This window comes from Lycium ferocissimum, chromosome 2 (assembly GCF_029784015.1).
Source record: "Lycium ferocissimum isolate CSIRO_LF1 chromosome 2, AGI_CSIRO_Lferr_CH_V1, whole genome shotgun sequence".
Classification (NCBI taxonomy): domain Eukaryota; kingdom Viridiplantae; phylum Streptophyta; class Magnoliopsida; order Solanales; family Solanaceae; genus Lycium; species Lycium ferocissimum.
The window spans coordinates 26,715,175-26,738,835 of NC_081343.1; the positions used below are offsets into that span (position 1 = coordinate 26,715,175).

Here is a 23,661-nt window from a genome sequence, read left to right on the forward strand (position 1 = left end):
AACCCTACATCTATAACCTATAACTCAAACAATCGACAAAACTAAGACTAGCTCACGGCTTTTGTTCACCATCCCGTGAGTTCTGACCGTAGAGTGCACTTAGAATATTCATAGAAGAAGGTAGGGATCACGCTTCACATACCTTATATTGCTGGAAAACCAAGAAACTAATTCACTTTTAAGCTTGCTCGAGAAAACTTTAATTCTCTACAATCTGACCAAAAATTGACGTTCAAATCATGTAATCAACGGGGCCATAAATTTGATTGGCGATGAAATATACTTACCTTCAAGATTACAAGATGATGGAGAGGGACTTTATTTTCTAGGGTTTGTTCTTGGTGGAGAAGAAAGTTCCTGGTGTCCATTTATGTTTCTGTACTCTGCCAATTTTCTTTTATGGAGTGAATGTTGTGCAGTTTCCAACTCCCTTTCTTTGGATTCATCCTCCAGCCTTAATCCTCTCTATTGCTGGGATTTTGAATGTTCATGGGGCTTCTTCTGATAAAATCCCCTTTGGGAGTCTTAAGTTTTGCTACAAGCAAAGTTTACCTTCTCTTATGAGCATTAGGTTCTCCGAGATAGTTCGTTGGCGAGAATAGATCTTGATTGCTTCTTTTGGCCGTGTTTTCTGCTGCTGCTTTTCGGCCACCATTCCTTTTCAGTGAAGGACCAGGTTCCTTCACTTTTCTTCCTATATTTTGATTGTTGTTGTAGGCATCTGGAGGTTTTGACTCATTGAGACTTCCCCCTTTTGATATGTTTGTTGTACAAGTGGTTTCCATGCTTTCCTCAACGTTTTGTTGCGCAGGTCCGTAGTAAAACACACATAACTGTTTGCTCCAGCATCGTATTGACGAACGGTTTGATGCGTTGGAAACAGACTCGAATACCTTTCATTTGATAGGTAGCACACCCCCATAGAGACTTATATGCTGGCAGATATATTTATATGAAGTTGGACCTTGTATTATTTCATTTGTAAGCCTTAACTCGTGGAAAAGTTCCAACTCTACTTTTGAGCTAATATCCTTATCACATTGAAATCGTTATGTATACATTTACATACGTCTCAAATACTCCGAGGCTCGCGTCCGATTATTTATGTACATTGGCTCCAACCTTAATCCGAGAATACGGGTTATTACATCAACCTCTTCATTCTCAAATCTCGAAAGACCAAATGATCAATTTATGTTATTTGAAAAATCTTTGAAAATTGTGATAAAAGTAATTTTGTGTTACTTGTTTGTTTTCAGTATTAGGTCACAAAAATAACAACAGTTCTCATTAGTTATTCCCACCAATGTCAGAAATCATGATAAGGCATCTCAAGGCTCTTGTGAATAAGATTTTTTCCTTTACTGAGCTCTAGCTAAATGGAATCAATAATTATCATTTTCAAGAACGTACACCTTCTTCCTTAATTTTATTTTATAATTTAAACACATTATTTAATGCTATATTTATGGAGTAATTTTTTTAAAATTATGTTCTCATAGATAAGAGTATAGTAGGAAGGATCTATTGAAAGCAATGTCCTTAATCACATCATGTCGTAAAGTTAAAAAAATATCACAAGCTTAATTCCTATTTTTTGTCAACCAAATTAATGTCACTTTTAAAGATTGATATGTAGCGAAAATTTAAAATTAGGCAAAATAAGGACAAAAAGACAGTTACATATGGGATATGAGTGACGAGTAACGCGGATGCACAAATACCGGAAGTTAGGTGGTTAGGTACCTTCCCTGGAACAGCATGCATGTGAGAGGGTCGGACTTGGGGGAAGCAAAAGCAAGAGATATTAGCAAGCCCCAACGCATTTGTAGCTGAGCTTTTACCTACATTTAAAATCTTATTACCTTACATTAATTACTCCCTCCATTTCATAATAAGTGGTGTTTTAGGTTTTTCATTTTATCTCAAAATAAGTGGTGTTTTAGGATTTCAAAAAGAAATTGATCTTATTTTTTCAAACTTACCCTTATGTATAATCAAGAACCATTAAATAATTTTTCTTTTTCTAGGCATTAATTAAAGGTAAGTTAGTAAAAAACACTCATAATTTTCTAAGAGTAAACAATTTCTTAAGGGGTGTGAATAAGCTAAAAACACCACTTATTATAGAATGAAGGGAGTAAGACAAAAGTAGCCACATAAATTAATACTCCCTCCAAATCAAAAAGAGTGTTCACTTAGGTGTGTTCAATATGGAGGAAAATGTGTTTTTGGAAATAAGTGAATTTCTACTTATTTTCTCATGTTCGTTTGGGTAGTGAAAAATAAGTAATTTCTTACTTATTTTTCTCACGTTCGTTTGGTTTGTAGAAAACACTTTTCGGAGTGGTTGGGGTTTGGGTTGTTGGGGGGTGGGTGGTGCATGGGTTGCGGGAGTGGTTCGGGTTGGGTGGGGATTGTGTGGTGCATGAGTTGCAGGAGTTGTTGGGCTTTGGTAGTTGGGGGTGCAACAAACAAACAAACAAACAAAAACAAAAAAACAAAAAAAAAAAAAAAAACTTTTTTGTTAAAACAAAATTAATTTTTTTGGGGCGTGTGGGATGGAGGGTGGGGTGGGGTGTGGAATGCACTTATGGACTTGTTTTCTCTACTTTTATTAAAGAAGTTATTTTTTCCATTTTTGATGAATTTATTTTCCTAAAGAAAATATTTTTCAAATTTTTTGACTAAACGAACATGAGAAAATTTCCTCCCTACCGAACACATCCTTAGCCTTTTCTTCTTTGGTCAAAAAGAGTGTTCACTTATCAAATATGTTGGAATTAAACCAAGATTACTAATCCAAAGTTGTTTAGGATTGGTATTTGGTATTTATTTAATTCATACTTAGTTAAGATTTATTTGTCTAGTTCATATTGGAATGGGTTTTCTAGTCCTAGTATATGTTGGTTTTCTAGTATTATAAATAGGGATGCTATGTCACATATTTTCATTGTAGTGAGATTCAAGAGTTTTGAGTTATTAAGTAAAGTCTCCTACCTTCTCTCTCTAGTTTGATAAATTTCTTCTATATAGCCATTGTTGAGTCTTCCGCTTGTGCTTATATTATTCCTTTGAGTATTTTTATTTCCTTCAAATTGGTATCAGAGCCTGTGTGAGATCCGATCAAAGCCTCGTGTGTAATCCGACATATAAAAGAATATGAATATTCCATATTTACCAGATTGTCCCGTTTTTGTGTTTGATGGCAAAAATAATTTTGAGAGTTGGTATCAACAGATGAAGAATTTCTTCAATGTTATTGGGCTATGGTCCATTATTGATGAAGGGTTCGTGGAAACCTCAAAAGGCACAACATTGACTGGTGAAGCAGCTACACAATTGGAGAAAAATATGGAATTGAATTATAAGGCATTCTACTACCTCAATAGCAAAGTCCAATTGCATGTATATAACAAATATTTGCATGCAAAATCAGCAAAAGAGGCTTGGACAATATTAGTGAAATCATATAGGCGTGCTGCAGATGTGAAGAGAGAGAAACTTCAAGAGCTTTGGAGACAGTATACGTTGGCCCAGATGAAACCAATAGAATCTGTCAAAGAATTTTTTACAAGAATTATAAAAATAGTTAATGATATGAAGGCCAATGGAGAAGTATTGGAAGATGCTAAAGTTGTTGAGAAGATATGCGCCCAAGATTAGAATTTCACATTAAGAGAACAGATATTAAGGCAACCCAGGATCTTAATACGTTGAGAGTTGATGATCTAGAAGATGAATTGGTGGCATATGAGATGTCATTGAATCGGTAAACACATGGGATAGTGGATGAGGCATTGCAAACAAAGGATGAACCAAAAGATAAAGAAGAGTCATCGAATTTGTGAAATAAATGAAGAAGCGAGAATTCGTAAATTATGAAGAAAAGAAGAAAGGTAGAGGTAATTTTTGTTGTGGTATAGATGTCTTTGATTGCAACACAGAATCCAATAATGTTCAAATTGATTTATCAATGATTTCTAGGATAGCTAAAAAGGATAGTTTGATTGGGACTGATGCTCTTTCAATAGAGGCTACTAGTGTTTTAAGTAATGAAATATGTAATAGACATGATTGGTCTATACAATGTGGGGCTATTGAAAAAGGAATAGAAGTTCCCGCCATTATCACACAAGAAAAATTATTTAAAGGTATTGGAGATGAATCTAGTGATGAAAGAAGCAAAAGAGTTCATCAAGAGCAAGTTTTTTATGATCTACCCAAAATTGAAGCAGAAATAATTAAGAGTCCAGATCCACAATTGACGTGCATGATTTTGGATATTGAAGACATAATCAATTTTGAACCATTATCTGAGATTGCATATTTTGAGGAGCTTGAAGAAAAATTATTTGTTGATGATATTGCTCTACCACCTATTGAAAGGTCAACTAGAGTCGGATGGGCACACAAGACCAAGTACAAATCAATTGAAGAAGCAGATGATTTTAAATCAAGACGAGTTATTGAAGGATACAAAAAGAAGAACAAATATGCTCATGATATTTGAAGATGGAGAAAGCCAAATTAACTTTGAATCTTGTTGAAGAGAACCGAAGCCGACTAAAGATGGCACTTTCATAAGTTTGTTGATGCTTACGTACTTCAGAAATTGTTCGAGAGTCCGAGGTGGTTGACTTCTACAAGATATGATATTGTTAATGGCACGCTCAAGGTTGAAGATCTTGGTTTAAGGGGAGGCTATGTTGGAATTAAACCAAGATTACTAATCCAAAGTTGTTTAGGATTGGTATTTGATATTTATTTAATTCATATAGTTAGGATTTATTTTTAGTTCATATTGGAATGGGTTTTCTAGTCCTAGTATATGTTGGTTTTCTAGTATTATAAATAGGGATGCTTTATGTCACATATTTTCATTGTAGTGAGATTTAAGAGTTTTGAGTTATTAAGTAAAGTCTCCTACCTTCTCTCTCTAGTTTGATAAATTTCTTCTATATAGTCATTGTTGAGTCTTCCGCTTGTGCTTATATTATTCCTTTGAGTATTTTTATTTCCTTCAAAATAAAAAAAAATAGTTTTATTTTTTCAGATTTGCTCATATTAAATGTTATGTGATTAAATCCCATTAATCAGGGGCATTTTAATCAAATTATCTATTTTTATCTAGGAATTAGTATTTTCTTAAGGAGTGTGCAAATGGCTAAGTGGACACTCTTTTTGATCCAAAGGGAGTACTAAATTGCTCCATTCGTCCCAAAATAAGTGTCCTCTCATTAAAAATTACGCTCATTAGAAAATCAACAAATATAATGTGGATTTTACTAAACTACCTCTTTTATAATTTGTTAGATAGAATTGAGCAATATTAAAAAGCACTACTCAGTTAATACTAAAAGCATCTTTCGAAACGCTTGCTAATTTTTGTCTTGAATTTTTAAGGTGACGCTTATTGTGGAATAAATGTTTTTGTCTAAAATGACACTTATTTTGGTACGGAGTGATTATATAAAAAGAAAGAAGTAGCTAGTTAGCCACATTTCTTTTTTAGTCCAACAAAAGTGAGAGAAAGAAAGAGGAAGATTCCATGCAGTGGATCTCCACTCTTGTAATAGTAATAAAGTGTTATTATATTATAAGTTGAAGTCAAATGTGAAGCCTTTTCAGTATCCAGTCACTTGCTGGATCTTGATTTTCCCAGAAAGCCTTGTACTTTGAAGAAGGTGGTTAAGAAATGGAAGTAGTATTCAGGGAAGGAAGGTCATTGGAGGAAACACCAACATGGTCAGTGGCAACAGTCACCACAGTTATGGTATTTGTTTGCTTGTTTGTCCAACGCTCCATTTACCGATTTGGAAGGGTCAGTAGTCAATGTGTGATACTAATTCTGTTTCAGTAAACACCCAATGGACAGTCATTTCTTAGTAAGTTGTGTATATATGCAGTGGTTGAAAAAGACTAGAAGAAAAGCTCTTTTTGCTTCTGTGGAGAAGATAAAGGAAGGTCAGCCATTGTCTCATATTTCTTGTTTTAACGCCATTGTTAGCTTTTGAATTCTTTTCTTGTCTTGACCTCTCTCTATATGTAGTATGACTACAAGATGTACTAGTAAAAATCTGACTTACTTCCAACTTTTATTTAGTATGTAAGGGCCAGAATAAAACAGACTGAACCATACAAGATTCATACAATTGACCCTACTAGTTTGTGATTGAGACGTAGTCTTATTGACAAGTTTGCAAACTGGGTAATCCTTTTTTCTTTTCTTTTTTTCAGTTAATGGTAGCTTTGGCATTGTATAAAGTTTGCAAGAGTTTTTCATTGCTTCCATTCTTGCTTAACACTTGTATTTTGCTGGTCAATTAATAACTTAGAATTGCTAAAATAGATCTTGTTTTCAACTTTATATGATGCTCAATTATAATACTTCCAATCTCAAAGACTTTTGTGGTTCAGCTCTTCCCTAGACCTGCGCATAGTGGAAGCTTAGTGTACCGGGCTGCCCAATCTCAAGACTTTTGATGATCTTTTTTTTCCTGAAGCACCTATGCTATATATAAGCAATGTAGGTGATTTTCCATTGGGATATCTGATGTGGATTTCTTTTTCCCTTGTATGTCTTATTGGGACAGAATTGATGCTGCTTGGGCTAATTTCTTTGTTGTTGGGACAATGCGCTAGGCAGATTTCTCAAATTTGTGTGAATTCATCACTTTTTAGCAGTAGATTCTACCTTTGTTCTCAAGAAGATTATGACAGTACGAGTGAGACAAACCATTTGTCAAGGTCCTCCATTCTCCCTAATCATACTGATATTCCTCCCAAGGGAATTTATCAACCACCACATCAATGTGGTGAGGTAAATTGTTTTTCTTGATTCATATTGCACCAAATTGTTTTTCTTGATTCATATTGCACCAAAATGCTGCTTCTGCTACTGCACTAATTAAGGACAAATCTTTTGTATTAACAACGTAACAGGGACGTGAACCTTTTGTCTCCTATGAAGGTCTCGAGCAGCTTCACCGGTTCCTGTTTGTTCTTGGTATTACCCATGTTCTCTACAGTTGTATTGTTGTGGGCTTGGCCATGACCAAGGTAGGGTTTCAATATCAACATTTTCTAAATAAGGCTGGAGATATTCCATGTCTAGTATGTTTCACGTAGAGTCCTTATGCTATATATAGTTATTATATACAGTATACTAACAGAAGCGTATTTTATGCAAGTGGTGTCGGCCCATTATCACAACTCAGCTTGTATGTGAGTTTGGTTCTAGGGATGTAGATGTTCTAAGGCTTTACTGATTGATCAAATTGATGTTTACTTTGCATTATTTTCAGACAGTGTCGGTCTATTATGTGGAATTCATGTTTTTAAAAGAAAATATTACTATACTTATATATACTTTGTGAAGTTTTTTGACGAAACGGTGTCGGATGACACCTCTATATTATTTGATGCAAAACAGCTCGGTTCAAGCTCTTCCTTGTTTGTGTTTTTAAAATTAAGGCAGGATACTTATTTCTTTTGAATGAATTTGATTGTAGATATACAGTTGGAGAAAGTGGGAAAACCAAATCAGCAGTGGGCCAGAGAACAACATACAAGGTGCGTGGAATTGAAGATAATAAACTATGTGCACAATATTCACCTTCTTCCCTTATGAGGAAAAGAAATAAGTCATGCTTGCACAGGTTACAAATTTAAGGAAACTTATCATAGATAGTTCAACATGTATGCAATTTAATTGCATCAATTGTCTTAATATTAACTAGTAAATATGTGTTCTGATCTTTTAGCATAGAGCTGAGTTTCTAAATATCATTCTGCTTTATCTTATTCTTGTTTTATTTAGTGCCAAAAAATAAGGAGATGAGGCGACAGTCCACCTTTGCTATGCATCATGCTTCTCATCCATGGAGTAAGAGTCGAATTCTTATATGGATGGTAATAATTCTTGCCTTATTATGATGACATCATACACTCTGTGTAAATCAGGATGCATTCAAGTAATTTTTTTTATATATCATGGAATTTTATTCCATAGCTGCCTCGTGAGATTATATAATAGGAAAAGGTTGAAATTCTTTTTTCCCATCCAAGTTGGTGAATAGAAATTATTAGTTCCTTTAATTTAATCTGAGTTGCCAAGTTCTGAGTGCATCTATTATTGGGGTACCACCTTTGACTAACACTTGTTAGCCTCCCTGGCAAATATGACAAAGTTCCTATACATTTTTGTCTTCTATATTATTTCAGCAATTTGGTTTTGGATTAGCCCTGCATGTAAAATATCCGCGACACTGATTTGTTTTGTAATCTTGCAGCTTTGCTTTCTAAAGCAATTCAGGACTTCAATTCATAAGTCAGATTACTTGGCATTGAGATTGGGCTTTATCACTGTAGGTATTTTCTTTTTATAGTACTCTGCTTAGGAATAATACCTGAACTCCTTTGTTTGTGTGGGAAGGGAAGGGAAGAGGTGGAAATGCTCATTATTCTTTTCCACGGTTAAAATTCGTCTGCATCATTCTAGACACGCTTAAGCAGCTGCATTCGAATTGAAAGGCGTCCTCTTATGGGAAACTTTATGCAAGAGGGCCGGATATCGTAAAAATGCTGTTGATGTTAAGTGATAATATCTGAACATTACCGCTGAAGCACTAAGTTGAATGCTTTAATTATGTTTGTTACCAAAATTCAGTATCGTTGTACTATTTTGTTGCTTGGAGGTGTTTGTGGAAAAGGGTGTTTTATTTGTCTGGTGATACTGATAAGTAATGCCAGAGATAAGAGGACACATTTATAGCAGGTTTATTACTTACCCAAATCAAGAATCAGCAACTGTTGTTCTTCTCAAAGCTCACTTATTTATTTTATTGCCTGACCCTTGCTTCAATAATGTGCAGAATCATAAGCTTCCACTTACATACAATTTCCATAAGTACATGGTTCGTAGCATGGAAGATGAATTTTATGAAATTGTAGGGATCAGGTATGTTTGTTATTGGTTTAGATCATTTTAGTTCACAGTAGGGTGGGAGGACATTTTGACTCAGTAATTATTATGCTTTGTGATATAGCATCTACCAAAACCCTGAGGTACTCTTTGAGTGTCTGTTGGCGTTTATTATGAATGTTGCTAGGTACTTTTGCATAAACTGTTTCCAAAACACGTGCAAAGTTGGGAATATGCTGGGATCATTTTTTTAGCATCAAATAAAGAGTAGAGGAAACCCCTTCTTTGCACAATTAATGAGATTTAGTTCTGTTAATATTTGGAAATTTACTCAATTTTGATCTTAGTTTCTTAAAGTTGCTGCCATGTGACCAGGAGGTCAGGGGTTGGAGCCGTGGAAACAGCTACTTGCAGAATTGCAGGTTAAGGCTGCGTATAATAGATCCTTGTGGTCCGGTCCTTCCCCAGCCCCCGCGCATAGTGGGAGCTTGGTGCACCAGGATGCCCTTTTCTATCTTAGTTTCTTCTAGAAATGGGTGTTTTGATAGTTGCATATTTGTGCTGACTTATTCTAGGACTTTGCAGCTGGCTACTTTGGGGTTATGCCATCATATGCATCTTCATCAACATTCATGGTAATTAAATGTTGTTACATGAAAACATCATCTCTGGCTTGTTGAAGTTTTCAAAATGATGTTTCTTATATTGCAGGTCTTAATATCTACTTCTGGCTTTCTTTTATTCCTGCCATTGTAAGTCAGCCTACTTTCTTTGGTCCGTTGCTTCATTGAAATGATCGTGTATCGATGCCCACAATTCCTTGTACCAAAGCTTGTCATGGTGGTTGGAACAAAACTACAGCATGTAGTCTCCTTGTTGGCACTTGAAATTGCAGAGCCAAAGGGTCCACTTATTGGAACACAAGTAAAGCCACGCGATGAATTATTTTGGTTTGGGAAACCGAAGATACTATTACGATTGATACAGTTTATATCTTTTCAGGTTAAATTCTCGATCACTCTGATCTTGCTGAATTCACCGTTCAATGTTCATTTTAAGCAAAACAAGTGAAAAGATAAAAAGGATTTGCATGGTTAAATGCCCTAACATTGATATTTTTGTCTGCACAGAATGCTTTTGAAATGGCAACATTTATCTGGTCCTTGGTGAGATTCATCGCCTTTCTTCTTTTCTATAATCCATGGATCATCCTCTTGTTTAAAGATTACTACTTTCTTAGGTCGATATGTAAATAGATTTCTCTTACTGCTAAAAATGAATGAATGTGGAGTGTGTTAGAAAAATGAGATTCTTCTAGATAGTCTTAATTAATAGTTCCTATTTTAATATTTTGTTTAGTTTGTAAAAGAATGGTGGTCCTTGTTTTGTGGAATATGTCTTGTAAGAAAGTACAATAGTGGTTGGATAGGTAAGGTGTTCTACTAACTTTTGAAATATATTATGTAGATATATGTGTGTATGCCTTTCCGACATCGATGAATGAAAAAAGTTTCTGCTGAACCTTATTTTCTTTCTCTGAATTTTCGAAAACTAACAGGGATAATCACTATATAAGGAATTTATGCTTCAAAATGACATCTATGTGCTTCTTTATTAGAGTGTGCAAACTGAACTTGTACATAGTAGGCCTAAATGAATGATAGTCTTTTTCTTGACTGATATAGACACCCATTTAAAAAAGTCTTTTTCTTGACTGATATAGACATGAAAAAGACTGTTATCTCAAGAAGAATTTTTGTTCTTGTAGATCAATGATTCACTTCGTAACACTATTTATCCATTTCTGCAGTGGGGATTAGAGCAACGGGCGTGCTTCATGAAGAACCATGCAATGGTTGTCATCAGATTGATTTCAGGGTATGTAATATACACCTTGACCACCTAGCCCCTCGCCCTTGAAGCTAAAATTAGTAGGTCAAATCCATTGTCCTATTTTCTATGGAGTTGAACTTTTCAGTGCTTGACTTTAAAAGTACTATCATGGAACTAGTTCTGTGTTTAATATAGTTCAATTTGTGAAGAACTTTACTTTTGTATCACTTTAGCCCATTCTTGCCTTTACTTTGTTAAGTATCTTCCTATATAACGCTCCTGTAGTACTCTATTTTTGGTCATCCCTGTCTCAATTCTATCGCTACATCTTCATTGATCATATCATTCTCTTATAAGATTGAGACTCTGAGTTGTTTTCACATAGACACCATAGTACCGTCTCATCTCACTTTCCCGACATGCTTCTTATGGGGAATAAACATGAGCGCTTACATGTTCTTATCTTAAACGATTGCAAAAGACCCTTTTAGAAGGCACTGTGTTTGAATATAGTATAAAAATTATGGTTGGTCAAATGACTCCCGTTGTTGCCATCGTAGTTCCTTCATTGTCTATCAGTCTTAACCTCGAGTGCACTCAGTGGCGAAGCCAAATGCATCCAAGGGGTGTCAATCGACACCCCTTCGCCTAAAATTACACTGTGTAAATACGTAAAAAGATATATATATATATATATATATATACACGCTATGTGTTGAACCCCTTAATTTCGTCATATATTTACTTTTTTATATTTTGACACCCCTTAGTAAAAATCCTAGTTCCGCCATTGGGTGTACTGTGTACACATACATTTATCTTTCGGTGAAGGTTGTCTTGCATTGTTTATTTGTTTGCAGTCCTCGTTCTACTACATACCTATATGTCTCATCTTCTATAACTGGAGCTTATCCACTGATTCCTTTCTAGTATGCAACTGCACCCCTCAATCTTCACTGATCAGATCTTACTAGACGAAACTAGTTCACACATAAATGGACTAGTGACTAGTTGTCATTGACATTGAGAGAACTTCAATCTTTTTCTATGTAAGGAAACGACGCTTAGGTTTTTCTGATTAGGAAAGTACAGAAATAAGAAGAGTTTAGTGGTTTAGTTATCAAGTGGGAGACGTGGTGCGTAATGACAGGACCAGTTGGTGCACAGTTGGCGCACAGTTGGCACCAGCTGGCAGTTGACTAGGCTCATTAATTCAACGGAGGGGATTAAATCATTGATGCAGTGATGAGATCAACGATCGAGATTAGTTAGTAGTTGGGCAGATTAGTTGTATATAGCTATATTGGGCCTCAATGGAGAGTTAGTTTTGGACTGGTAAATTCTGAGCCCATTTCTTCAATTCTCTTCTTCTTCACCAATTCGCTTTCTCTCTTCTCCTCCTCAATCTCACCATTAATTCCACCATTGCGAGTTGAAGCTCAAGCTCGAGTTTCACCTGTTACCATTATTCTTGTGATCATTTGGTTGTAACCTGTAACCTTTTGGTTGTAATCTTTCAGTGATTAATAACAGTCCATTTTAGCTCTCAAATTACTATTTCGATTACGAATTATTCTTCAGTTATCTACGTACGTTACAATTGGTATCAGAGCCCATTCTGGCCACTATGACAGTCCCAGAAACACGATAAAAAATGACTGAAGAGTTGGTAAAAAAATTGGATACTCAATTACAAACTTACATCGAGTCTAATGACTCGAAAATGGAAGAACTAGGTAAAAAATGGATTTTCTGTTGGAAAAATTGGTCAATAACCGAGAAGAAGCAACTGGTAACATCTCTTCAAGTCAAACTCCAACTCAGGAAGGAATCCTAGGTAGTGCACCTAGAAGAGTTCGTCAAATGGAACTTTCAGGCGGCAAAAACGCAAGAGGAGAAGCGAACGAGTATACAAGATCATCGAACCTTAGGGATCACCACCCTAGATTTGAGTTTCCATATTTCGATGGAGTTGATCCTTGTTCGTGGTTGAGAAAGGTTGATAGGTACTTCCAGTACAATCGCATCTTCGACCCAGATCAAAAACTTGAGATTGCAATGATGCATCTGTCAGGGAAGGCAGAGTCCTAATTCATTTCCTATCACATTAGCAGAGGGTCAGTTAAATGGAAGGAATTCACTGAAGAAATTTGTAAAAGGTTTGAAGGGACAAGCAACAGTAAATTGAATCTAATAGGAGCATTCAAAAAAAATGGAGCAAAAAGGCACAGTAGACGAGTATTTGGAGCAGTTTGAGGACCTTAAGACTTGGGTTTTAATCCGCAACCCTGCTATTCCTGAGGAATTTTTCTTAGAGTTCTTTGTGGAGGGACTCAAGGAAGACATAGGACACACCATCAAGTTGCTTAACCCCTACTCATTTACTCAAGCAATTGACAAGGCATGACACCAAGAAAAGCTACTGAATGCCCAAGGGAAAAAGGATAAAGTCCAATGGAACAAAGGACAACATCAGGGTGGAATCAAAACACTAGTGGATATGGGAGAAATGTGGGCTCTAGTGGGAACAGTCAGAACAACACGCTGTTTGAGTATAGAAAGACAAATGGATTGTGTTTCAAATGTGGAGAGAAGTACACTATTGGACACCAATGCAAGCTGAAGCAGTTGAATGCCATAGATGCCATAGTAGAACAAGAGGGTGAGCAGACACTAGAAATGAACCCTGTTGAATTAGAAGAGCTAGAAACTCTGTAATCAGGAGAAATAATGGAGGAAGCAGTCAGCCTAAATGCCCTGTCAGGAGTGGAAATGCCAACACTATAAGGTTGGTAGGAGAATCCAAGAAGAACAAAATCACTATCCTGCTGGATTCAGGGAGTACTCACAGTTTCCTAGACCTTGACACTGCTAAGAAGTTGGGCTGTGTCATAAGCCATGCTGCACCTATGAGAGTCACTGTTGCTGATGGCAATAGGATATACAGTTAACATACTTGTCCTAGGTTTAAATGGAGCCATGGAATTGAATTTGAAGATTCTGTGAGGTTGATCAGGCTAGGAGGGAATGAGATGATACTAGGAGGAGACTGGATGAAACAGCACAACCCTGTGTTATTGGATTTCCTAGAATACAAGGTTCAAGTAACTCATAAGGGCAAGAGAGTAAAACTAAAGGGCATGTATCATCATGGTGAGCTTAAAAAGATGACAGCCAATGGCATGAAGCACATTCTAAGGAAGGGTCAAACTATGTGGTCACATTTGTTCACACTATCAGGTGTAGAAGTTCAGGAAGAAGAAACTATACCTGAGGAGATTCACCAAGTGGTAAGCAGGTTCCCAGATGTATTTGTTGAACCAAAGAGCCTACCTCCTAGGAGGAATCATGATCATCTCATACCCCTGAAAGAAGGAGCATCACTAGTGAGCATCATGCCATACAGGTACAGTTATTTTCAGAAGAATGAAATTGAGAAACAGGTCAATGAGATGCTTAACAATGGCACTATACAACCAAGCCATTCCCCATTCTCATCTCCAGTTCTATTAGTCAAAAAGAAGGATGGAACTTAGAGATTTTGTATTGATTATAGGGAACTAAATAACATTACTATCAAGGATAAATTTCCCATACTATTGGTTGATCATTTTTTGGATGAACTGTGTGGATCATGTATCTACTCTAAGATTGATCTTAGGGCAGGGTATCACCAAATTAGAATGGGGGAGGAGGACATACACAAGACTGGATTCAGGACACATCTGGGGCACTATGAGTTTAAGGTCATGCCTTTTGGCCTGACTAATGCCCCTGCAACCTTCTAAAGTCTGATGAACCATGTATTTGCTGCCTACTTTTTTTTAGGTTTGTGTTGGTATTTTTTGATGACATCTTGGTGTACAGTGCATCAGTTTCAAACCATGCTCATCATCTCAATCAGGTGTTGGCAGTACTGAGGAAAGAACAGCTATTTGCTAAGTTGTCTAAGTGCTCACTTAGGTCGGACAAGGTGGAGTATGCGGCCATGTGATTACTGGTAAAAGGGTTTCCACAGATCCAGCCAAAATTGAGGCTATGGCTAGCTGGCCAATTACCAAGACTCTAAAGGCACTTAGAGGATTTCTGGGACTAACAGGGTATTATAGGAGGTTCATCCAGTCCTATGGACTGATTAGTAGGCCATTGACTAATCTCTTAAAGAAGAATGCTTTCACTTGGTCTGATGAAGCTACTGTTGCATTTGAGGAGTTAAAGTGTGCTATGACCAAGGCACCTGTGTTAGCACTGGCCAATTTCAATAAGACCTTCATTATTGAGGCTGATGCTTGTGCTAGAGGGATAGGGGAAATGTTGATGCAAGAAGGTCAACCACTTGCTTTTTTCAGCAAGGCATTGTCACCCAAGCACCTTGGTCTCTCCACTTATGAAAAGAAGTTCATGGCAGTCCTAGCAGTTGTGGATAGGTGGAGGCACTACTTACAGGGTTGTCATTTTATCATCAAGACTGATCACCACATCCTTAAGTATCTGCTAGAGCAAAGGGTGACCACATCATTATAACAGAAAGGGTTGACCAAACTATTAGGATTGGACTATGAAGTATAGTGCAAAAAAAGGTCGGAAAACAGAGTGGCTGGTGCCTTGTCTAGAAGGCAGGAGGAGGATCCTGGCTGTTGTGCTATAACAGCCCTAGAACCTACCTGGATGCAAGAAGTGATGCTCAGTTATGAGCATGATCCTCAGTCCTTACAACTTACAGAGTTAATTGCAGCACCAGGCTTTAAACCTCACTATACTTTATCACAAGGGGTTATAAGGTATGATAATAGGATTGTGATAGGTAAGGGTAATGAGTTGAGACAATTTATCTTTGAGGCATTGCATCAGTCCCCATTGGGAAGACACCCAGGGCAGCAAGGAACATACAAAAAATCAAGATGCTCTTCTTTTGGCCCCAGATAAGAGAGGAGATTTTCAGGTTAGTCTCTGAGTGTGATGTTTATCAGAGAATTAAGACTGAAACTATATTCACACCTGGGTTGCTACAACCCCTACCCATCCCTGATTCTCCTTGGCATGACATTGCCTTGGATTTTGTGGTAGGGCTTTCTAATTCTGGGCATAAGAATGTTATTCTAGTGGTGGTGTACAGGTTAAGTAAATATGGGCATTTTCTTGCCTTGAAACATCCCTACACTGCATCTGATGTAGCTGACCTATTTCTTAGAGAGATTTATCGACTACATGGATTACCAAGATCCATTGTATCAGACAGGGATGCTATTTTTACTAGTGGGTTTTAGCAGCATTTATTCAAAGCCTTGGGCACCAAGTTGCATATGTCTACCTCTGACCACCCACAGACAGACGGGCAAACAGAAAGACTCAACAGGTGTTTGGAGTCTTACCTTAGAGCTATGGTTTTTACTAATCCTAAGAGTTGGCTTAAGTGGTTACCTCTAGCTGAGTACTGGTACAACTCGAATTTTCATAGTTCCTTGAAGACAACACCATTTCAAGCTCTCTATGGGTATGAACCACCTCAAATCCCTACTGGGTCACTACCACACTCTATTCGTACCCCAGTTGGGTAGTGTTTAGCAGAAAGGCAGCTACACATCCAACAACTGAAGGACAACCTCACCCAAGCTCAGTCGCGCATGAAGTTTTTTGCGGATCGTCACAGATCTAAGCATATCCTACAGCTTAGGGATATGGTCTACTTAAAACTCCAACCCTATCATCAAAACTCAGTTGCACTTCGCAGGAACCTAAAGCTTAGTGCACGCTATTATGGACCCTACAAGATTATTGCAAAAGTAGGATCAGTGGCTTACCATTTAGGGCTTCGACCAGACTCGCAGATCCATCCGGTCTTCCATGTGTCTCAACTAAAGCAACGTATCGGGCCGGACTTGGTTGCACACCAACACCCACCTGCTTGCGATGCCGACGGTCACATTTTGATGCAGCCCATCGCGATTCTCGAACGAAGAATGGTAAAGGTCAATAATGCAATGGGGGTTAAGGTTTTGGTTCAGTGGGCTAATTTGGGCCCTGATGCTGCCACGTGGGAGGATTGGGGTTACATTCAGAGCAGGTTCCCAACATTTGTAGCTCAACTCCGACCTTGAGGATAGGGTCTCTTTGAAGGAGGAGGATTTGTAAGGAAACGATGCTTAGGTTTTTCTGATTAGGAAAGTAGAGAAACGAGGAGGGTTTAGTGGTTTTGTTATCAAGTGGGAGACGTGGCGTGTAATGCGAACCGGTTAGCGCACGATTGCACCGGTGGCGGTTGGATTGGGCTCATTAATTCAACGGAGGGGATTGAATGATTGAGGCGGTGATGAGATCGACAACCGAGATTAGTTAGTAGTTGGGCTGATTAGTTGTATAAATCTGCATTGGGCCTCAATGGAGAGTTAGTTTTGGACTGGTAAATTCTGAGCCCATTTCTTCAATTCTCTTCTTCTTCACCAATTCTCTCTCTCTTCTCCCTCTAATCTCACCATTAATTCCACCATTGCAGGTTGAAGCTCAAGCTCGAGTTTCACACTGTTACCATTCTATTCTTGTGATCATTTGGTTGTAACCTGTAACCTTTTGGTTGTAATCTTTCAGTGATTAATAACAGTCCATTTTAGCTCTCAAATTACCATTTCGATTACGAATTACTCTTCAGTTATCTACGTACGTTACATTCTAAGGGGAACATTGGTGAGAACCACTTAAAATAGCAGCTAAAATATTAGCAGCAGAAGTGACGAGATACTAAAACTCGAACCCTCCACCCAAGCTGTTGACGACCTGTCATATTTTATAAGTTTTGTCTGATTTTTCCATTTTCACCTTGTATGCTAAGCTAAAATCCTCAAGTTTCAGTCCTGTCTAGTTGCTAGGTTAAGCCATTGTTACCCGATTTTCAAGCCTTGTCCGAGTCCAGTACCTTCAAAATAAGGTATTAATATCTATCAAACCAAAAGAGATAATTGCCAGGCGTTGTTGCGTCGGAATTTGGGTCCTTACTGAATGCCTTAAGTTGATGGTTGTTATGACTTCTGAATAGTTGTTGAACTACAGCAGGAGCTGGTAGACTGTCTTTCTAGATTAAAACATGAAATGAAAATCAAGTAGAAGACTAATTATCAACACATATATATTTTGGTTTTATTGTTGTTACTTGTTTTGTAACGTGTATTATAATGCAACTAGTCTTTGGGAACGTGCGTTCACGTGTATGTAGAGCTTACTTTTGCATCCAAAAAAAATGCAAAGAATGATTTCAAATATAATCTTGTAGACTAAAATATATTCTACCAAATATATGTTTATCTATATAAACACAACCGTATAAGCTAATTTTTATTTATTTAATTATTAGTTAGTTGTTTGCAAAATAGGAAATGCTAAAGTACGTAAAACTAATTAAGATAATATAGCATCTAATGGTATGTGGTATATCGATGAATTCCTGCTCTAAATTTAAAAAATGCATGTAAATATCTCTAACGAAATTAATAAAGACACCACGAAGAAATATATATCTCCACAAAACCTACAAATATAGCTCAATAAACATACATTAATCTTCAGAATTTAAAGGTAGGATAACTTATTTTGATTAGGAAATACACCCTGAAAAGAGAAAAGAAATTAAATAATAATTAAATCCAAGTTGAATTCAGTCATATACATATTTATCTTTGCTTGGCCAAGTCTTTACAATTTGCAGGTATTTACCTAAGCTGACACTTCAAGTTTTTAATCCCATAGTTCCCAAATTATATTTAAAGAAGATAACGTAACGATAAAAGAATAATACTAAAAACGTAGAATGAGATTATATAGCACATATAAACATCCACTTCAGTTCCATTTGTCTCTTTTATATTGCCATCTCATTCACCCTTGCAAATGGTAATACTTAACAATTGTAAGGGAATTATTAGATAATAGGAAACAAACTGAAGTAGGATGCAAATAAACAAAAGAGATGAAACAATGACATATAAAGAGATGAAACAATGACATATAATTAACTATAAGGAAATCTTTTAGTGTCAATATGCTGGAGTGCAGTAGTGAATAGGGCTTTCTGAATTTCATTACACTCACACATTGATAATGAAACTGATGATAATTCATTCTTGCTATGACCACCAACTATTCATAATCTTAATTAGATAAGCAATGTCTATTGCTATAAATGACAATGAAAAAATGAAAATGAAAATAAAAATTAGTAGTAAAAAAATGCATGTGGGCCGACAACGATTGTAAATTTTTTGGCAGACTACCAAATTTTAGAAAACTATCCCAAGAAAGGAAATTCTAAACAACCCAAGGCCTAAGCATAAGACATGATAGAACAAATACTGGAGATATAAATATTATCTAAAAGAACACATAGCTGTTGGCAGTGTTTTAAAAGGCGGGGGCGTAAGGCAGGGCGTTTTACATATGCCTCGGCAAGACTTGAGCCCCGAGGCACGGGGCGTGAGCCCCGAGGCACGGGGCGTGAGCCCCATGAGTATTTAATTTTTAGTATTTCATAAAATAATATAATTATAATAATATTTTTAATTAGGTAAAATTACATAAAAAATAAAAGAAAAATAATATGCGCTCTAGCCTCACAAAATACTAATCAAAGCAATTCATTATACGCCACTTACAACTAGTAATTATATATAACATAACTTTAGAAGTATAAACAATACAATGAAATAAAAGTTATTATGAAATGCAAATCAACTCTAACATCTGAACTTTCAAACAGTGAAAAAATCACATTTTCTTAAAACAATATTACTAACATACTATTCATTTTATCTCCATCTGAGCAAATAATCAATAAACTTTATAAGTATTATAATTAAAATGTAATTTCTTCACGAATAAAAATAAAATTACTTTCAAATATCGAAATAATAAAATATGATAATTTTGATACATGGGAAAAAAGACCAATGACGAGTGAAATGTACAATTCGGCTATGCATTTTTAAAAGAATTATTAAGTGTTATTCACTCTCACGATGTTCTCAAATAGTAAATATACAATATTACGACCTGTTATTTGAGTTACACTCAATCTTCTTATTTCTATAAATGAAAAACTATTAAATATCATTCATTTGTTAAAGAATTATGAGGGTCAACAACCTTAATTAAGGAATTTAACATATAATTTTTGTAAGAACTGGGCGAGCCGCGAGCGTTGAGCGTTAGGCCTGTTTAGGGCGTACAGTCGAGCTTAGGCGTTTTAGGGCGTACAGTCGGGCGCTTAGGGCGTAAGCCTCACGGCAATTAAGCCTCGATGTATACCCCGGGGCATTTTGCCAGTGCCCCGCCCCGGGCAAGGCTGCATTTTAAAACACTGGTTGTTGGACATGAGCTGGAGAAATCTTTCCTTAGTTCAAACAAATCTCTCCCTTTCTACTGCTGCTGCAACTCACTTTGTTTGCTATGATTATTTGAATTTATATAAATGGAGTGAAGATGGATGGGAATATGAAAAGTGTGTCGATATCGTGACTAATAACCCGACTCATAATTATGATATTATTGTGGCCTAGTTTGTGGGACTATTGTTTGTACTCCCTCCGTTCACTTTTATTTGTCCACTATGAACTTTACACATTTCTTAAGAAATAATAATAAAAGTGCATATTTTATCATGATACCCATATTAATTAATGTATAATTGCATTGGATTTGGAAAATAATTTGGAATGAGTAATTAATGTTAAGGGCAAAATAGAAAAAATAAATTGTTTTTCTCTTGATATGCGAAAGTGGACAAGTAAAAGTGAAAATCTATTTATGGAATAGTGGACAAGTAAAAGTGAACGGATGGCGTATTCATTTGTAGTATATGACATTTAAAGTATGAGAGATGAAAAGAAGCATTGATTAACGTAAAATGGATTTGTAGAGTTGCACATATTCACATCAAATGAATGTAGACCATGTTGTATTATTAATGCTAACTCCTCATATTCTGTCTGGTTAACATGATAACTGACTTTTTTTCCCATTATAATTACTAATTCATTACACTTTGAAAGGTTACAATTTATTAACATGATAAGTAACGTTTCTTTCCGTTATAATTGCTAATTGGTTAATAAGAGATGATTTTCTATTAATTGTTTCATTTATCATTTATTGGAAGGTAGATTCCTATTTGAAACAAATATATCACAGGAATGGTGTTTAGATGAGGGTAATTTTACTTTTAGATTGACGGTAATTTAGTCAATCAACTTTTTAAGGGTATTATCGTAATACAACTTTCAATTATGGAGCTTCCCACTATTAGTATATTATGATGATGATATGATATGATGATCATGTGATCCCTAAGCAGATGTTTTTGGTACTAGAAACTGCATTTATTGAACATGGTTCTTGGGCAATTCATGTACTACATTCTTTAAGATGCATAGGGAATCCCTAATAGATCTTTTATAAAATTAGTCTTATGATGATTCGTGATGGACCCTTAGTAGACCTATTTGGTACTCAGAAACTGCACTCTTTGAACAGGGTTGTTGTGCAGTTCTGGTGTAGCCACGGCACTGTTCCTTTAAACGTGATTATCTCGCAGGTGATACTTTTTTTCTCATTTACTATGTCTCTCTATAATAATACATTTAGCAAGTATTAAAATGCCAACTGAACTAGAGTCTCATACAAACGTTTTGGTTACAGATGGGTTCGCGGTGTGGAAAGGCTCTAGTAGCTGAAAGTGTTCGAGACTCACTTCACAGTTGGTGTAAGAGAGTAAAGGACAAGTCGAAGCGAGATGCTCTACGCTCTATCACTACAAGATCGACATGTTCCCTTGGATCAACAATTGATGAGGAGGATGAGATAGCAACAGTAACTTTATCTCCATGTTCCTCTAGAGGCTCATTTCACCACCTAGATGAGAATGTTGTCTCAAATGAAGATTGCATTGTTGAAACTTCAACCCAACCAGAACATGAACTTTCCTTCAGAAACAGGGAATATTCATCCGATACAGAGGAGATCGTGATTGATGAGAGGCATTCATCTGAACCTCGGGTTACTGATATAGAAGAGATTGTAGCTAATGATGACGCAGGCAAGCTGGAAACACTCTTCGAGCTGTTTCAGAAGACATGATTTTTTCTCTTGCTACACGAGTATTCATTCTGTACAATACACTACATTAGCTGAGTAGACGCAGAGCAATTCGTGCATGGGATAAGCCCCTTAAGAGTATAAATTGCTGCCTTTGCTATCTAGACATGAAGACCACTTCTCTATGTTTAAGCTAGATTAGTCTTGTATTGTGTTACTCAGAAAATGAACATATATTATTTGTAAAGGAACAGTCTGATGAATATATGCCTAATTTTACATGGGAATTTTCCAGTTTATAACATTAGATCTTTAAGATGTTTTTGTTTTACGCCCCATGACTCTTTTCCACCCAGGATTGGACAGGATAACAGAGCAAGTATTAGTAGCATAATGAAAATGCTTTATTATCTTTGCTCGCAACAATTGTGACCTCTCATGAGAATCAATGTCCGCATCAAAGATGTAGTGCTTGCACATCTAAGACTTATTAACTTTGTAAATTTTCAGTAGCCCTAAGGCTATGGAATAAAGTATTATTTTGGATCTAGACTAAGGTACTAGTGGTGATTCTTTAATGTCGTAAAATAGAGTGTGATGAGACAAAATACAATTTGTCTTGGTTGAACATGGATTACATTTGCCATCTACGCATGAAATTTCAACTACACTGGCGGAAACTATCAGCAAACCAATATCCATTTCATTGGCGCACACAATTTAGCAGGTGAATCCGAGACAAGTTAAATATAGATGAAAATAAGCACATCCATCATTATCTAAAAAGGAGATAGGAGTTGATATACTAAGCACAAGTCATTGACTTAAAAGACATACATAGCATCTTTTATGATAACAAAAGAGGGAAAACAAAAAAAAGTTACATATCAAAAGTAAATGCTCATCAAACAAATGAAGTGTTTTTTTATTTTTATTTTGGTAGTGATGGACAGGTGAACAAATGTAGAACTTAGCCAGTGAGTGCTTCCTCCTTGTGAGTCTCAATGGTTACATCAGACTGTGGGTAAGCAACACAGGTGAGCACAAATCCATCAGCAATTTGGTCATCATCAAGGAAGTTTCCATCAGACTGATCAACACTTCCAGCAGATACTTTTCCAGCACAAGATGAGCAAGAACCAGCCCTGCATGAGTAAGGAAGCTCATGTCCTTCTTCCTCAGCTTGGTCAAGAATGTACACGTCATCTGGACAATCAAACTCAACTGGTCCATCTGGTGTAACAAGCTTCACTTTGTATGTAGCCATGCAAGTAATCCTACCATTTCTACCAGATTTAAGCCCAAAGAGAGCTTGTCCAACATTTGGTATGGCTTTCAGGCTAGTCACAACTGGCTTTCGTGGGAGGAAAGAAGTGCTAACCATGGTACCTGAAATACTAGCCATTTCTCAAAGTTAGAAAGAATTATTTTATTTGCTTTACTGTGGTTTGCTCTCACTTGATATATGCCCTCACTTGAGATATGAGGATAGAAGAAGTGAGGGGCTTGTGGATATAATGTGCTTTGGAGAAGGGTAAGGGAGGTTTATCTTCCACGTGTCAACATGGTGTGGCTAGCTTTATCATTTTATCAGCATAGAGGGATTCACCAGTTATTTTGTAAATGTGATGGTAAGCTTCAATTTTAGCCCTTCATTCTCAAAAGGCTTGTGGCTTTAATTTTGACCTGTCTTCCACTGTCAACCACAATTTAAATGGAAAAAAGAAAAAAGGATATGGTACTGGCATAAAAGGGATTTTTTTTTCCCCTTATAAATTAGAGGAGCCAAAAAAATTCAAATGGCCATGATGGATTACTTACGGCTC

At 36.5% G+C, this 23,661-nt stretch overlaps 2 protein-coding genes and 1 long non-coding RNA gene across 7 annotated transcripts; 1 reads left to right on the forward strand and 2 right to left on the reverse strand.

Moving 5' to 3' along the window:
• The first annotated feature begins 5,504 nt into the window (after positions 1 to 5,504).
• On the forward strand, positions 5,505 to 22,116 carry LOC132034363 (MLO-like protein 4). Of its 5 annotated transcripts, none has more exons than XM_059424688.1 (15): positions 5,505 to 5,859; positions 5,894 to 5,967; positions 6,597 to 6,823; positions 6,946 to 7,062; positions 7,515 to 7,575; positions 7,823 to 7,914; positions 8,295 to 8,369; positions 8,877 to 8,962; positions 9,512 to 9,561; positions 9,638 to 9,678; positions 9,758 to 9,928; positions 10,057 to 10,092; positions 10,737 to 10,804; positions 21,275 to 21,335; positions 21,440 to 22,116. In XM_059424688.1, exons 1-15 carry the CDS (start codon positions 5,699 to 5,701, stop codon positions 21,875 to 21,877), a joined length of 1,758 nt encoding a protein of 585 aa, XP_059280671.1. In that variant the 5' UTR covers positions 5,505 to 5,698; the 3' UTR covers positions 21,878 to 22,116. The 5 variants fall into 5 exon arrangements, with proteins under 5 accessions (XP_059280671.1, XP_059280678.1, XP_059280694.1 ...); XM_059424695.1 differs by having other exon boundaries at positions 5,506 to 5,824; positions 5,910 to 5,967; XM_059424703.1 differs by lacking the exon at positions 5,505 to 5,859 and adding an exon at positions 6,107 to 6,211 and having other exon boundaries at positions 5,950 to 5,967.
• LOC132034394 (uncharacterized) lies at positions 12,298 to 16,970 on the reverse strand. Its single transcript, XR_009409074.1, has 3 exons — positions 16,561 to 16,970; positions 14,030 to 14,124; positions 12,298 to 12,858 (listed from the first exon to the last, which is right to left on the reverse strand). It is a non-coding gene; the product is annotated as an uncharacterized LOC132034394 (long non-coding RNA).
• Positions 22,117 to 22,617: 501 nt separating the features above from the next.
• On the reverse strand, positions 22,618 to 23,321 carry LOC132034388 (ferredoxin). Its single transcript, XM_059424728.1, has one exon. The coding sequence runs from the start codon at positions 23,238 to 23,240 to the stop codon at positions 22,806 to 22,808; it is 435 nt and encodes a 144-aa protein (XP_059280711.1). The 5' UTR covers positions 23,241 to 23,321; the 3' UTR covers positions 22,618 to 22,805.
• Between the last annotated feature and the right edge of the window lie 340 nt (positions 23,322 to 23,661).

What these genes read in the sequence shown, in the direction of transcription:
- LOC132034363 (XM_059424688.1), top strand. Translation starts at nt 5,699, where the DNA reads ATGGAAGTAGTATTCAGGGAAGGAAGGTCATTGGAGGAAACACCAACA. An exon ending in GCCAGAGAACAACATACAAG is followed by an intron (nt 7,576 to 7,822) that starts GTGCGTGGAATT and finishes TGTTTTATTTAG; the next exon opens with TGCCAAAAAATAAGGAGATG. An exon ending in TTTCTTTTATTCCTGCCATT is followed by an intron (nt 9,679 to 9,757) that starts GTAAGTCAGCCT and finishes CTTGTACCAAAG; the next exon opens with CTTGTCATGGTGGTTGGAAC.
- LOC132034388 (XM_059424728.1), bottom strand. Translation starts at nt 23,240, where the DNA reads ATGGCTAGTATTTCAGGTACCATGGTTAGCACTTCTTTCCTCCCACGA.